The 12,825-nt window shown below is 42.4% G+C and overlaps 1 protein-coding gene across 3 annotated transcripts in view; it reads right to left on the reverse strand.

Annotated features, from left to right (window-relative positions):
- GGT1 (gamma-glutamyltransferase 1) overlaps positions 1 to 12,825 on the reverse strand; it is a 111,867-nt gene that overhangs the window by 75,431 nt on the left and 23,611 nt on the right. For 2 of the 3 annotated variants that reach the window (XM_063454515.1, XM_063454514.1), the window contains exon 1: positions 11,597 to 11,691. The exons of the other annotated variant lie outside the window; for it this stretch is intronic. In XM_063454515.1, the coding sequence (XP_063310585.1) occupies positions 11,597 to 11,679 (83 nt within the window). In that variant the 5' untranslated portion in view covers positions 11,680 to 11,691. Of the gene's footprint in view, positions 1 to 11,596; positions 11,692 to 12,825 lie in introns of those variants that run through there. 3 annotated transcript variants of the gene reach the window in all.

A 12,825-nucleotide genomic window follows, 5' to 3' on the forward strand; every position in this document is an offset into this window, starting at 1 on the left:
TTTGGGCAAGTTGACACATGTGCCGTGCATGGCACATGTGTGTAATCTGATCGTACAATGCTTTGTGCATAAGTACCCAGGCTTACAGGACGTCCTGAAGCAGGCCAGGAAGGTGTGTGGCCATGTCAGGCGTTCCTACATGGCCATGGCACACTTTTCAGATATCCAGCGGCGAAACATGCCAGTGAGGCGCTTGATTTGCGACAGCCCGACACGTTGGAATTTAACACTCCTAATGTTCGACCGCCTGCTCAAACAAGAAAAAGCCGTTAATGAATATTTGTATGACCGGGGTGCTAGGACAGCCTCTGCGGAGCTGGGAATTTTTTTGCCACGTTACTGGACGCTCATGCGTCCTTTTGAGGAGGTGACAAACCTAGTCAGTCGCACCGAAGGCACCATCAGCGACATCATACCATTTGTTGGATCAGGCCGTAGATGAGCGTGAAGAGGAAGAGTTGTGGTCACCATCACCATCAGAAACAGCCTTATCAGCATTGCTTACTGGACCTGCGGCAACGCTGGAAGAGGATTGTGAGGAAGAGGAGTCAGAGGAGGAATGTGGCTTTGAGGAGGAGGAAGACCAACCACAACAGGCATCCCAGGGTGCTCGTTGTCACCTATCTGGTACCTGTGGTGTTGTACATGGCTGGGGGGGGGGGGGAACATACCTTCAGTGAGATCACGGAGGACGAGGAACGGGACATGAGTAGCTCGGCATCCAACCTTGTGCAAATGGGGTCTTTCATGCTGTCGTGCCTGTTGAGGGACCCTCGTATAAAAAGGCTGAAGGAGAATGACCTGTACTGGGTGTCCACGCTACTAGATCCCCGGTATAAGCAGAAAGTGCCTGAAATGTTACCAAATTACCGCAAGTCAGAAAGGATGCAGCAGTTCCAAAATAAATTAAAAAGTATGCTTTACACAGCGTATAAGGGTGATGTCACAGCACAACGGGAATCTAAGAGGGGAAGAGGTGAAAGTGATCCTCCTCCTCCTCCCACGACCACGCCATATCTGCCAAGTTAACTCATAGAATGTGACGGCAGATAAGAACCATTCGGCCCATCTAGTCTGCCCAATTTTCTAAATACTTTCATTAGTCCCTGGCCTTATCTTATAGTTAGGATAGCCTTATGCCTATCCCACGCATGCTTAAACTCCTTTACTGTGTTAACCTCTACCACTTCAGCTGGAAGGCTATTCCATGCATCCACTACCCTCTCAGTAAAGTAATACTTCCTGATATTATTTTTAAACCTTTGTCCCTCTAATTTAAGACTATGTCCTCTTGTTGTGGTAGTTTTTCTTCTTTTAAATATAGTCTCCTCCTTTACTGGGTGGATTCCCTTTATGTATTTAAATGTTTCTATCATATCCCCCCTGTCTCGTCTTTCCTCCAAGCTATACATGTTAAGATCCTTTAACCTTTCCTGGTAAGTTTTATCCTGCAATCCATGAACCAGTTTAGTAGCCCTTCTTTGAACTCTCTCTAAGGTATCAATATCCTTCTGAAGATAGGGTCTCCAGTACTCCAAGTGAGGTCTCACCGGTGTTCTGTACAATGGCATGAGCACTTCCCTCTTTCTACTGCTAATACCTCTCCCTATACAACCCAGCATTCTGCTAGCATTTCCTGCTGCTCTATTACATTGTCTGCCTACCTTTAAGTCATCAGAAATAATCACCCCTAAATCCCTTTCCTCAGATGTTGAGGTTAGGACTCTATCAAATATTCTGTACTCTGCCCTTGGGTTTTTACATCCAAGATGCATTACCTTGCACTTATCCACATTAAATGTCAGTTGCCACAACTCTGACCATTTTTCTAGTTTACCTAAATCATTTTCCATTTGGCTTATCCCTCCTTGAACATCAACCCTGTTACATATCTTAGTATCATCCGCAAAAAGACACCTTACCATCAAGACCTTTTGCAATATCACTAATAAAAATATTAAAGAGAATGGGTCCAAGTACAGATCCCTGAGGTACCCCACTGGTGACAAGCCCAAGCTTTGAATATACTCCATTGACTACAACCCTCTGTTGCCTGTCACTCAGCCACTGCCTTACCCATTGAACAATATTGGAATCCAAACTCAAAGATTGCAGTTTATTGATAAGCCTTCTATGTGCAACAGTGTCAAAAGCCTTACTGAAATCTAGGTAAGCAATGTCTACTGCACCACCCTGATCTATAATTTTAGTTACCCAATCAAAAAAAATCAATAAGATTAGTTTGGCATGATCTCCCTGAAGTAAACCCATGTTGTCTCTGATCTTGAAATATATGTGTTTTTAGATGTTCAACAATCCTATCCTTTAACATGGTTTCCATCACTTTCCCCACTACTGAAGTAAGGCTTACTGGCCTATAGTTGCCCGACTCCTCCCTATTACCTTTCTTGTGAATGGGCACAACATTCGCTAACTTCCAATCTTCTGGGACTACTCCTGTTATCAATGATTGGTTAAATAAATCTGTTAATGGCTTTGCTAGTACACCACTAAGCTCTTTTAATAGCTTTGGGTGTATTCCATCAGGTCCCATTGACTTATTTGTCTTTACTTTTGACAGTTGAAATAGAACCTCTTCCTCTGTAAACTCACGTGTAATAAATGACTCATTTATCCTTTTTTTTTAACAGAGGTCCCTTTCCTTCATTTTCATCTGTAAATACCGAACAAAAATATTAATTGAGGCAGTCAGCTAGACCTTTATCCTCATCTACATACCTTCCTTCTTTTGTTTTTAATCTAACTAATCCTTGTTTTACTTTTCTTTTCTAATTTTTGTCCCCCTTTTTTACTGACTGTGCTATTTTCTCTTCTGTGTGTGATTTGGAAGCTCTTATAACTTGCTTAGCCTCTTTCTGCCTAATCTTATAGGTCATTCTGTCTTCCTCACTCTGGGTTTTTTTATAATTACTAAATGCCAACTTTTTGTTTTTTACTATTTTGGCCACATCTGCAGAGTACCACAGTGGTTTCTTGAATTTTTTGCTTTTACTGACAAGCCTAATGCAATTTTCTGTTGCCTTCAGTAGTGCAACTTTTAAATAATCCCATTTCTTTTGGACTCCATTTAAATTGCTCCAGTCTGATAATGACTCCTTTACACATATTCTAATTTTAGAAAAGTCTGTTTTTCTAAAGTCTAAAACTTTTGTTTTTGTGTGGTGTGACTCAGTCACTGTTCTTATATTAAACCACACTGACTGATGATCACTGGATCCTAAACTTTCACCTACAGTAATATCTGATACCAAATCTCCATTTGTTAACACTAAATCTAGTATGGCCTCTTTACGAGTTGGCTCCTCAACGACTTGTTTTAGAGACAATCCCAGTAGGGAGTTTAGAATATGTGTGCTCCTGGCACAAGTAGCTATTTTTGTTTTCCAATTCACATCAGGAAGATTAAAGTCACCCATGATGATAACTTCCCCCTTCATTGTCATTTTAGCTATTTCTTCAACTAGTAGATTATCTAACTCTTCAATTTGTCCTGGGGGCCTATAAATCACACCTACACGAGTTACTGTGTGATTACCAAATTCTAACGTAACCCAAACGGACTCTATGTTCGCCTCACTAACCTTTATTAGGCTAGATGTTATGCTATCCTTTACATACAGGGCCACCCCTCCCCCTTTCTTGCCTTCCCTGTCTTTTCTATATAAAGAGTACCCTGGTATTGCTATGTCCCAGTTATTTTTCTCATTATACCATGTCTCAGTAACAGCGACTAAATCTACACTATCAGTTGCCATTATTGCCACAAGTTCATGGATCTTATTCCCTAAACTGCGAGCATTTGTAGACATGACTCTAAGCTTATCATTTTTTAACACACTTGCTACAGGCACCTTCTGTCCTTGTTTTGGGGGACAATTGGATTGATGTTTTATCACCCTTTTGCCCCCCCCCCCTCCTAGTTTAAATACATCCTAGCAAAACCTCTGAACTGCTCACTGAGAACATTTGTTCCCTTTTGAGAAAGATGCAAACCATCTTTTTTGTACAGTTTATTTCCATTCCAAACAGAGCTACCATGAGCAATAAAGCCAAATCCTTGCTCCCGACACCATTCACCAAGCCACAAGTTAAAGTCCCTAATACGCATCCGCCTGTCGTTCTGAGTGTTATGCACAGGCAGAACTTCAGAGAATGACAGTGTGGAAGCAACCTGCCGTATATCATTGGCAAAAACACTAAAAACTTCCTTAACCTCTGATACCTCATTGCAAGCCAAGTCATTTGTCCCTAAATGGACAAGTACATACAATTCCCCTTCCTGCTTTGCTTGCTTAACAATATTACAGATACGCCTCCTGTCTCTGTGAGCAGTAGCTCCAGGAAGACACCTCACAAGACCACCATTGTCCAACTCCACACCTCTTATGATGGAATCCCCCAACAACAACTGCTTTCTATTAGGCCTCACCATGGTCTTCAGGCCTCTCTGCACAACACCACTAGCCACAGTGCCTCTCTGCACAACACCACTAGCCACAGTGCCTCTCTGCACAACACCACTAGCCACAGTGCCTCTCTGCACAACACCACTAGCCACAGTGCCTCTCTGCACAACACCACTAGCCTCAGTGCCTCTCTGCACAACACCACTAGCCTCAGTGCCTCTCTGCACAACACCACTAGCCTCAGTGCCTCTCTGCACAACACCACTAGCCTCAGTGCCTCTCTGCACAACACCACTAGCCTCAGTGCCTCTCTGCACAACACCACTAGCCTCAGTGCCTCTCTGCACAACACCACTAGCCTCAGTGCCTCTCTGCACAACACCACTAGCCTCAGTGCCTCTCTGCACAACACCACTAGCCTCAGTGCCTCTCTGCACAACACCACTAGCCTCAGTGCCTCTCTGCACAACACCACTAGCCTCAGTGCCTCTCTGCACAACACCACTAGCCTCAGTGCCTCTCTGCACAACACCACTAGCCTCAGTGCCTCTCTGCACAACACCACTAGCCTCAGTGCCTCTCTGCACAACACCACTAGCCTCAGTGCCTCTCTGCACAACACCACTAGCCTCAGTGCCTCTCTGCACAACACCACTAGCCTCAGTGCCTCTCTGCACAACACCACTAGCCTCAGTGCCTCTCTGCACAACACCACTAGCCTCAGTGCCTCTCTGCACAACACCACTAGCCTCAGTGCCTCTCTGCACAACACCACTAGCCTCAGTGCCTCTCTGCACAACACCACTAGCCTCAGTGCCTCTCTGCACAACACCACTAGCCTCAGTGCCTCTCTGCACAACACCACTAGCCTCAGTGCCTCTCTGCACAACACCACTAGCCTCAGTGCCTCTCTGCACAACACCACTAGCCTCAGTGCCTCTCTGCACAACACCACTAGCCTCAGTGCCTCTCTGCACAACACCACTAGCCTCAGTGCCTCTCTGCACAACACCACTAGCCTCAGTGCCTCTCTGCACAACACCACTAGCCTCAGTGCCTCTCTGCACAACACCACTAGCCTCAGTGCCTCTCTGCACAACACCACTAGCCTCAGTGCCTCTCTGCACAACACCACTAGCCTCAGTGCCTCTCTCCACAACACCACTAGCCTCAGTGCCTCTCTCCATGACACCACTACACTCTGAAAGTGCAGAAAATGAATTATGTAGCGCAAAAGACTGTGCAATATGCCTTTTATCCACAACTCCAAGTCTATCAGATCCTACAGTAATCCATCTGCCATTCCTAGTATGTCTCTGCGGCAGTGGCTTTGCAGCAGTTCCAGCTTGAGTTTGCTTACCAGATAATTTACAAATCTCAGACTTCAAAAATACAATCTCCTGCCGCAAGATAGAGAACTGTCTACAGATTAGACAACAACCAAACCTCCAAAAAGTGGAACGTGAAACAAATGCAAAGCAACTATTACACTGAACTAAGTTTGCCATTCCAATGAGATCAATTATTTAAATCAAACGAATCTTAACTTTTTATTTATCCTCCTGAATACCTCAGATTACCTCCAGTTTATCTCCAACCACACACACACACACACACACACACACACACACACACACACTTAGAAGCAACACTCTCCAGAATATCTCCAACCACACACACACACACTTAGAAGCAACACTCTCCAGAATATCTCCAACCACACACACACACACACACAGAAGCAACACTCTCCAGAATATCTCCAACCACACACACACACTTAGAAGCAACACTCTCCAGAATATCTCCAACCACACACACACTTAGAAGCAACACTCTCCAGAATATCTCCAACCACACACACACACACACACACACACACACACACACACACTTAGAAGCAACACTCTCCAGAATATCTCCAACCACACACACACACACACACTTAGAAGCAACACTCTCCAGAATATCTCCAACCACACACACACACACACACTTAGAAGCAACACTCTCCAGAATATCTCCAACCACACACACACACACACTTAGAAGCAACACTCTCCAGAATATCTCCAACCACACACACACACACACACACACACACACACACACTTAGAAGCAACACTCTCCAGAATATCTCCAACCACACACACACACACACACACACACACAAGCAACACTCTCCAGAATATCTCCAACCACACACACACACACACACACACACACACACACTTAGAAGCAACACTCTCCAGAATATCTCCAACCACACACACACACACACACACACACACACTTAGAAGCAACACTCTCCAGAATATCTCCAACCACACACACACACACACACACTTAGAAGCAACACTCTCCAGAATATCTCCAACCACACACACTTAGAAGCAACACTCTCCAGAATATCTCCAACCACACACACACACACACACACACTTAGAAGCAACACTCTCCAGAATATCTCCAACCACACACACACACACACACACACACTTAGAAGCAACACTCTCCAGAATATCTCCAACCACACACACACACACACACACTTAGAAGCAACACTCTCCAGAATATCTCCAACCACACACACACACACACACTTAGAAGCAACACTCTCCAGAATATCTCCAACCACACACACACACACACACACACACACACTTAGAAGCAACACTCTCCAGAATATCTCCAACCACACACACACACACACACACACTTAGAAGCAACACTCTCCAGAATATCTCCAACCACACACACACACACACACACACACTTAGAAGCAACACTCTCCAGAATATCTCCAACCACACACACACTTAGAAGCAACACTCTCCAGAATATCTCCAACCACACACACACACACACTTAGAAGCAACACTCTCCAGAATATCTCCAACCACACACACACTTAGAAGCAACACTCTCCAGAATATCTCCAACCACACACACACACACACACACTTAGAAGCAACACTCTCCAGAATATCTCCAACCACACACACCCCAAAAAACTGGGAAAACGTATTGACTCGAGTATAAGACTAGGGTGGGAAATGCAGCAGCTACTGGTAAATTTCTAAATAAAATTAGATCCTAAAAAAATTATATTAATTGAATATATATTTACAGTGTGTATATAATGGATGTAGTGTGATGTAGTGTGATGTAGTGTGATGTAGTGTGATGTAGTGTGATGTAGTGTGATGTAGTGTGATGTAGTGTGATGTAGTGTGATGTAGTGTGATGTAGTGTGATGTAGTGTGATGTAGTGTGATGTAGTGTGATGTAGTGTGATGTAGTGTGATGTAGTGTGATGTAGTGTGATGTAGTGTGATGTAGTGTGATGTAGTGTGATGTAGTGTGATGTAGTGTGATGTAGTGTGATGTAGTGTGATGTAGTGTGATGTAGTGTGATGTAGTGTGATGTAGTGTGATGTAGTGTGTGTGTGTGATGTAGTGTGATGGTGTGTGATGTAGTGTGTGTGTGTGATGTAGTGTGTGTGTGTGATGTAGTGTGTGTGTGTGATGTAGTGTGTGTTTGTGTGATGTAGTGTGTGTTTGTGTGATGTAGTGTGTGTTTGTGTGATGTAGTGTGTGTTTGTGTGATGTAGTGTGTGTTTGTGTGATGTAGTGTGTGTTTGTGTGATGTAGTGTGTGTTTGTGTGATGTAGTGTGTGTTTGTGTGATGTAGTGTGTGTTTGTGTGATGTAGTGTGTGTTTGTGTGATGTAGTGTGTGTTTGTGTGATGTAGTGTGTGTTTGTGTGATGTAGTGTGTGTTTGTGTGATGTAGTGTGTGTTTGTGTGATGTAGTGTGTGTTTGTGTGATGTAGTGTGTGTTTGTGTGATGTAGTGTGTGTTTGTGTGATGTAGTGTGTGTTTGTGTGATGTAGTGTGTGTTTGTGTGATGTAGTGTGTGTTTGTGTGATGTAGTGTGTGTTTGTGTGATGTAGTGTGTGTTTGTGTGATGTAGTGTGTGTTTGTGTGATGTAGTGTGTGTTTGTGTGATGTAGTGTGTGTTTGTGTGATGTAGTGTGTGTTTGTGTGATGTAGTGTGTGTTTGTGTATTGTAGTGTGTGTTTGTGTATTGTAGTGTGTGTTTGTGTATGTGTTGGTGGGGGTGGGCATTTTGATATATTATTAATTATTTTATGAATTATTATTTTACTTTTTATTTTTTAATATTATTATATTATTATTTATTAACTGAATTATTAATTTTTATTTTTTGTATTATATTTTTTTTGGCCCCCCTCCCTGCTTGATACATAGCAGGGAGGGGGGCTCCTTCCCTGGTGGTCCAGTGTCATTGGTAGTTCAGTGGGGGGGAGAGGGGGGCTGGCAGAGCTGTAACTTACCTGTCCTGCAGCTCCTGTCAGCCCTCTCCTCCTCCGCGCGGTCTGTGCAGCTCCCTCTGTCAGCTCCCACTGTAAGTCTCGCGAGAGCCGCGGCTCTCGCGAGACTTACAGTGGGAGCTGACCGAGGTGCTGAACGGACGGCACGGAGGAGGAGAGAGCTGACAGGAGCTGCAGGACAGGTACGTTACAGCTCTGCCAGCCCCCCTCTCCCCCCAGTCTGCATTATGGAGTATAAGCAGAGTTGGGTTTTTTCAGCACAAAAAATGTGCTGAAAAACTCGGCTTATACGGTATATATATATATATATATATATATATATATATATATATATATATATATATATATATAAATAATTTTACATAAGTCATTTTATTAATTACAATTTGCGGGACCTGCCTGACAACCCGGGAGAAAGTCCAGATAATTTAATTTGCTAGCACTATATTTAACCCTGTAACTTTCCAAGACACCATAAAGCCTGTACATGGGGGTACTGTTTAAGTCAGGAGACTTTACTGAACACAAATATTCATGTTTCAAAACAGCAAAATGTATTACAACGATGTGTTTTAAAGCACTAGTATTTGTGTTCAGCGAAGTCTCCTGAGTATAACAGTTATACCCCCTACCCCTTCCCCATGTACAGGTTTTACAGTGTTTTCAAATATAAGGCTTGTGTTTTAGATTTTTCACATTAAAATTTGCCAGATTGGTTACGTTGCCTTGGAGACCGTATGGTAGCCCAGGAATGAGAATTACCCCCCAGGAAATAGAATTATCCCCATGAGGTCATACCATTTGCAACAGTAGACAAACCAAGGTATTGCAAATGGGGCATGTCTAGTCTTTTTATTTTTTATTTTTAGTAGCCACTTAGTCACAAACACTGGCCAAAATTTGCATGAAAATAAAATAAAAATGTGAGCAATTAAGATGTGTGTTTTTTTTAGTTCCGCATGACATTTAAAAAATAAAATAAAAAAAAAAGTGTACTCTCCAGTGCCAGATAAACAAATGCATTTTTTCCCTGGCCTAGCAGTGACCCCTCAACCCATGTTGCTGAAGGGGTTAAAACCCCTTCAGTGACTTACCTGAATTCCTTCCACACCCCACCCCTCTCCACCCCCATTTAAGTGTACATCCTAATGGTTAATTGAGGTGAATTTTTTTTTTTTTTTTTTTTAGTAAAACAGAGAGGACACCCGAAACAAACCACAATTCTTGGTTTCTCAAAGCATAAGAGATACAACGGCACCATTGACTAAACAGTGGATTTAATGTAACAGCCAAAATTAAAGATTGAAATACACATTGTTGCAAATGACACAAATATAAGAATATAATTGTATAATGGAAGTCACTATTAAATGAAAAAAATAAAACCACAATAGATTGAAAATAATTGTAGTTAAAAATAAAGTCAAATATAATGGCTAACTCTTGCTCATGTGAGAGTGCAGCATCTCACGAGACTGCAGATTCCTCCATAGACTGTGCTAATTTTCCTGCAGCCATTACTGATAACGACTAGGGGAAATGACAGGGCTTGACGGCAGAAACATGGAGACAAAGTAGTCTACATTTTTTTGACTAGGTTAGAAGATCAGTGAAATTCTAAAACAGACACTCAATCCAAGTATTTCATAAAGATTTGCTTTGTAAAGACAAAAAGGAACTGTGCCATAAACCGGAACATGCATTTAGCAGGAATGGTGACCAAAATACAGATTAAAAAGGTACAGTGCACACAAAAAAAAAAAAAAAAAAAACAAAACAATTGACAAGGCTGCTTAAAATCACCTATTATATTTTTCATTGATCAGATATAGAACTTGCATTGTGAGTATATACACAAAGCACTATCACATTAATTGTTTAGTCACTGCATTTGAATTTAAAAAAAAATAATTAAATTGAGATTGCATTATATATTCACAATGCTCTTACAGATTATTATAGTACACTTTGGCTTATTTAGCACAATTTAATTTGTCTGACATTTAAAATAGTGTAGGATCCACCAATATTGGGGTATGTGACATAGTTGTGGCTTAACACAATATGGTGGAACTGAATTGCCATGTTCATTTGTAGAGATAGGTGATTTTCAAGTAGCCTTATCAAATTTAAAAATGTATTTTTATGGGTGCGCTGTTCATTAACCTGCATTAATGATTCAATCTTCATGAAATTCTAATTTTGCAGGGAGGAGGAGAAGGGGACAGTGCCATTTTAAGTAGGTTGGCAGGAATATCACAAGTACCAGTGTTGTCAGTTTCCTGTGCTTGGTACGGTGGTAGAATGGCTACAGGAACAAGTTAGAGAGTTTAAAACTCAGTGACTGGTCTATGCAAGACATAGGAGAGGGAATACTTGGCTAATAACGCTCCACACAACTTTAACAAACCTTAATTTAACCCCTCCCAAATCTAAAGCAAATCATTTGATTACGGTAGTCCCAAATATAAGCAAAGACTAAACCTGAAAACCATTTTTTACCTTAATGCTAGGTTTAACTTCTCTGAACACCCTGTGTACAACAGTACTAAACACCCAGTGTACCTAAATACAAGGCTACTTACTAAAATGAAATTTACATGTAATGCCAGACTAGCTGAACTGAAAGCAGAGCCAAACTTAGAGAATTTTTCCAGCGCAGCCATATTAAACCTCACATTTGAAATTTACTTTGAATTCTCACTTTAGAAAATAACCCTGTGAGTTTACCAAAACAATCAAACTACTACTAACTTTTCTAAAGCTTTTCATCCTCTTAAAGCACCCAATGTAATCCATGCTTCCCAACATACCCATTTTCAACTCGATGGTCCCAATGCTCGGTGCCTGTCTCTCCATCCCTGAGGTCTGGCTGAATCAGTACTTCATGCTGCATGGTCTGTCCTCTGTGGAGTGGCCTAGTGTACATTCACATCAGCCTGACCTGCTAATATATCAGTTGGGCCCACCCATTTGGGCCATTTGCAAATGTCGGGGAGTGTGCTAATCTAACTCTGATGTTAACCCTTCTCAAACCTTAAACCCTCCTTTACTCAAGCCGCTTCTAACATTACATTTAAAGGGTTACTCTCTGTATTTAAATAATAATGCTCTATTGGGCATTATACTTTAGGTACACCCCCAACTCAAAAATAAGTTTAAAAAAATAAAGTAATAACTTACTTAGAGAGGCCTTTGATTTGACCATTTAGCCTGCTCAGAGCGCATGCTTACGCTCTCTATCTGTATGGCCATGTGGTGGAACTGAAGCCCCTTACTCTATAAAAATCCACTACCCTCGTCAATTCCAGTTGTGCCAAAAATAAGGCCGAATCAGCTGGGTGTCAGCTTGATGTCCTTAATGTTGATGCCCATGCGCTGTATCGTGGTAGAGTTTCTTATGCTTGTAATGCGCATGCATCAACATCAGCTGTACAGGACGCATGCGCAATGCAATGTAGTGTATTCTGATGGTGCTACTGTACATGTGCTGGTACACTTCACACTTCACTGTCAGAATTCCCTACCCTGTGTTCTGCACAGCTGCTGTTGGCGCATGTGCACAATCTTCCCCTTTCAGGCGCTCTGTCTGCAGGTGAAAAGGCTATTAAGTCTTTTGCCAGCTCTCTGGCGACAGATGTAAAGTATGCACAGAATTGACATAAGGCAGTCCAGAGCAGAGGGCTGCATATCGTGTGTCGAGAGTGTTCTATCAAATCTCCCTACCTCCTTAGAATTACCTACCCCCACTTCCGGTGATGCAGCCGCACAGGAATAAAGGCAGAGTCAACTGAAGGCCGGCTTACCTGTGGAGGGTGCTGTGACGTTGTGTGTGCACATGTGCCGGCCTGCACAAGTACGATTGGTCCTCTTTCTTTCTACAAGCTTTCTTTCTAAGCTGTGCAGACCCATTGCGTTTCTGGGCAAGGCGCAGGTGTGCAATAATTTTAACGCTGCTGCATTTGCTTCAGAGTGCATACCAAGATCATGTGCCTGGCCCGACTTTCGCCTAAAAAATGACTAACCGAGCTCAACATAGATA

This window comes from Pelobates fuscus, chromosome 5, assembly GCF_036172605.1.
Source record: "Pelobates fuscus isolate aPelFus1 chromosome 5, aPelFus1.pri, whole genome shotgun sequence".
NCBI lineage: Eukaryota > Metazoa > Chordata > Amphibia > Anura > Pelobatidae > Pelobates > Pelobates fuscus.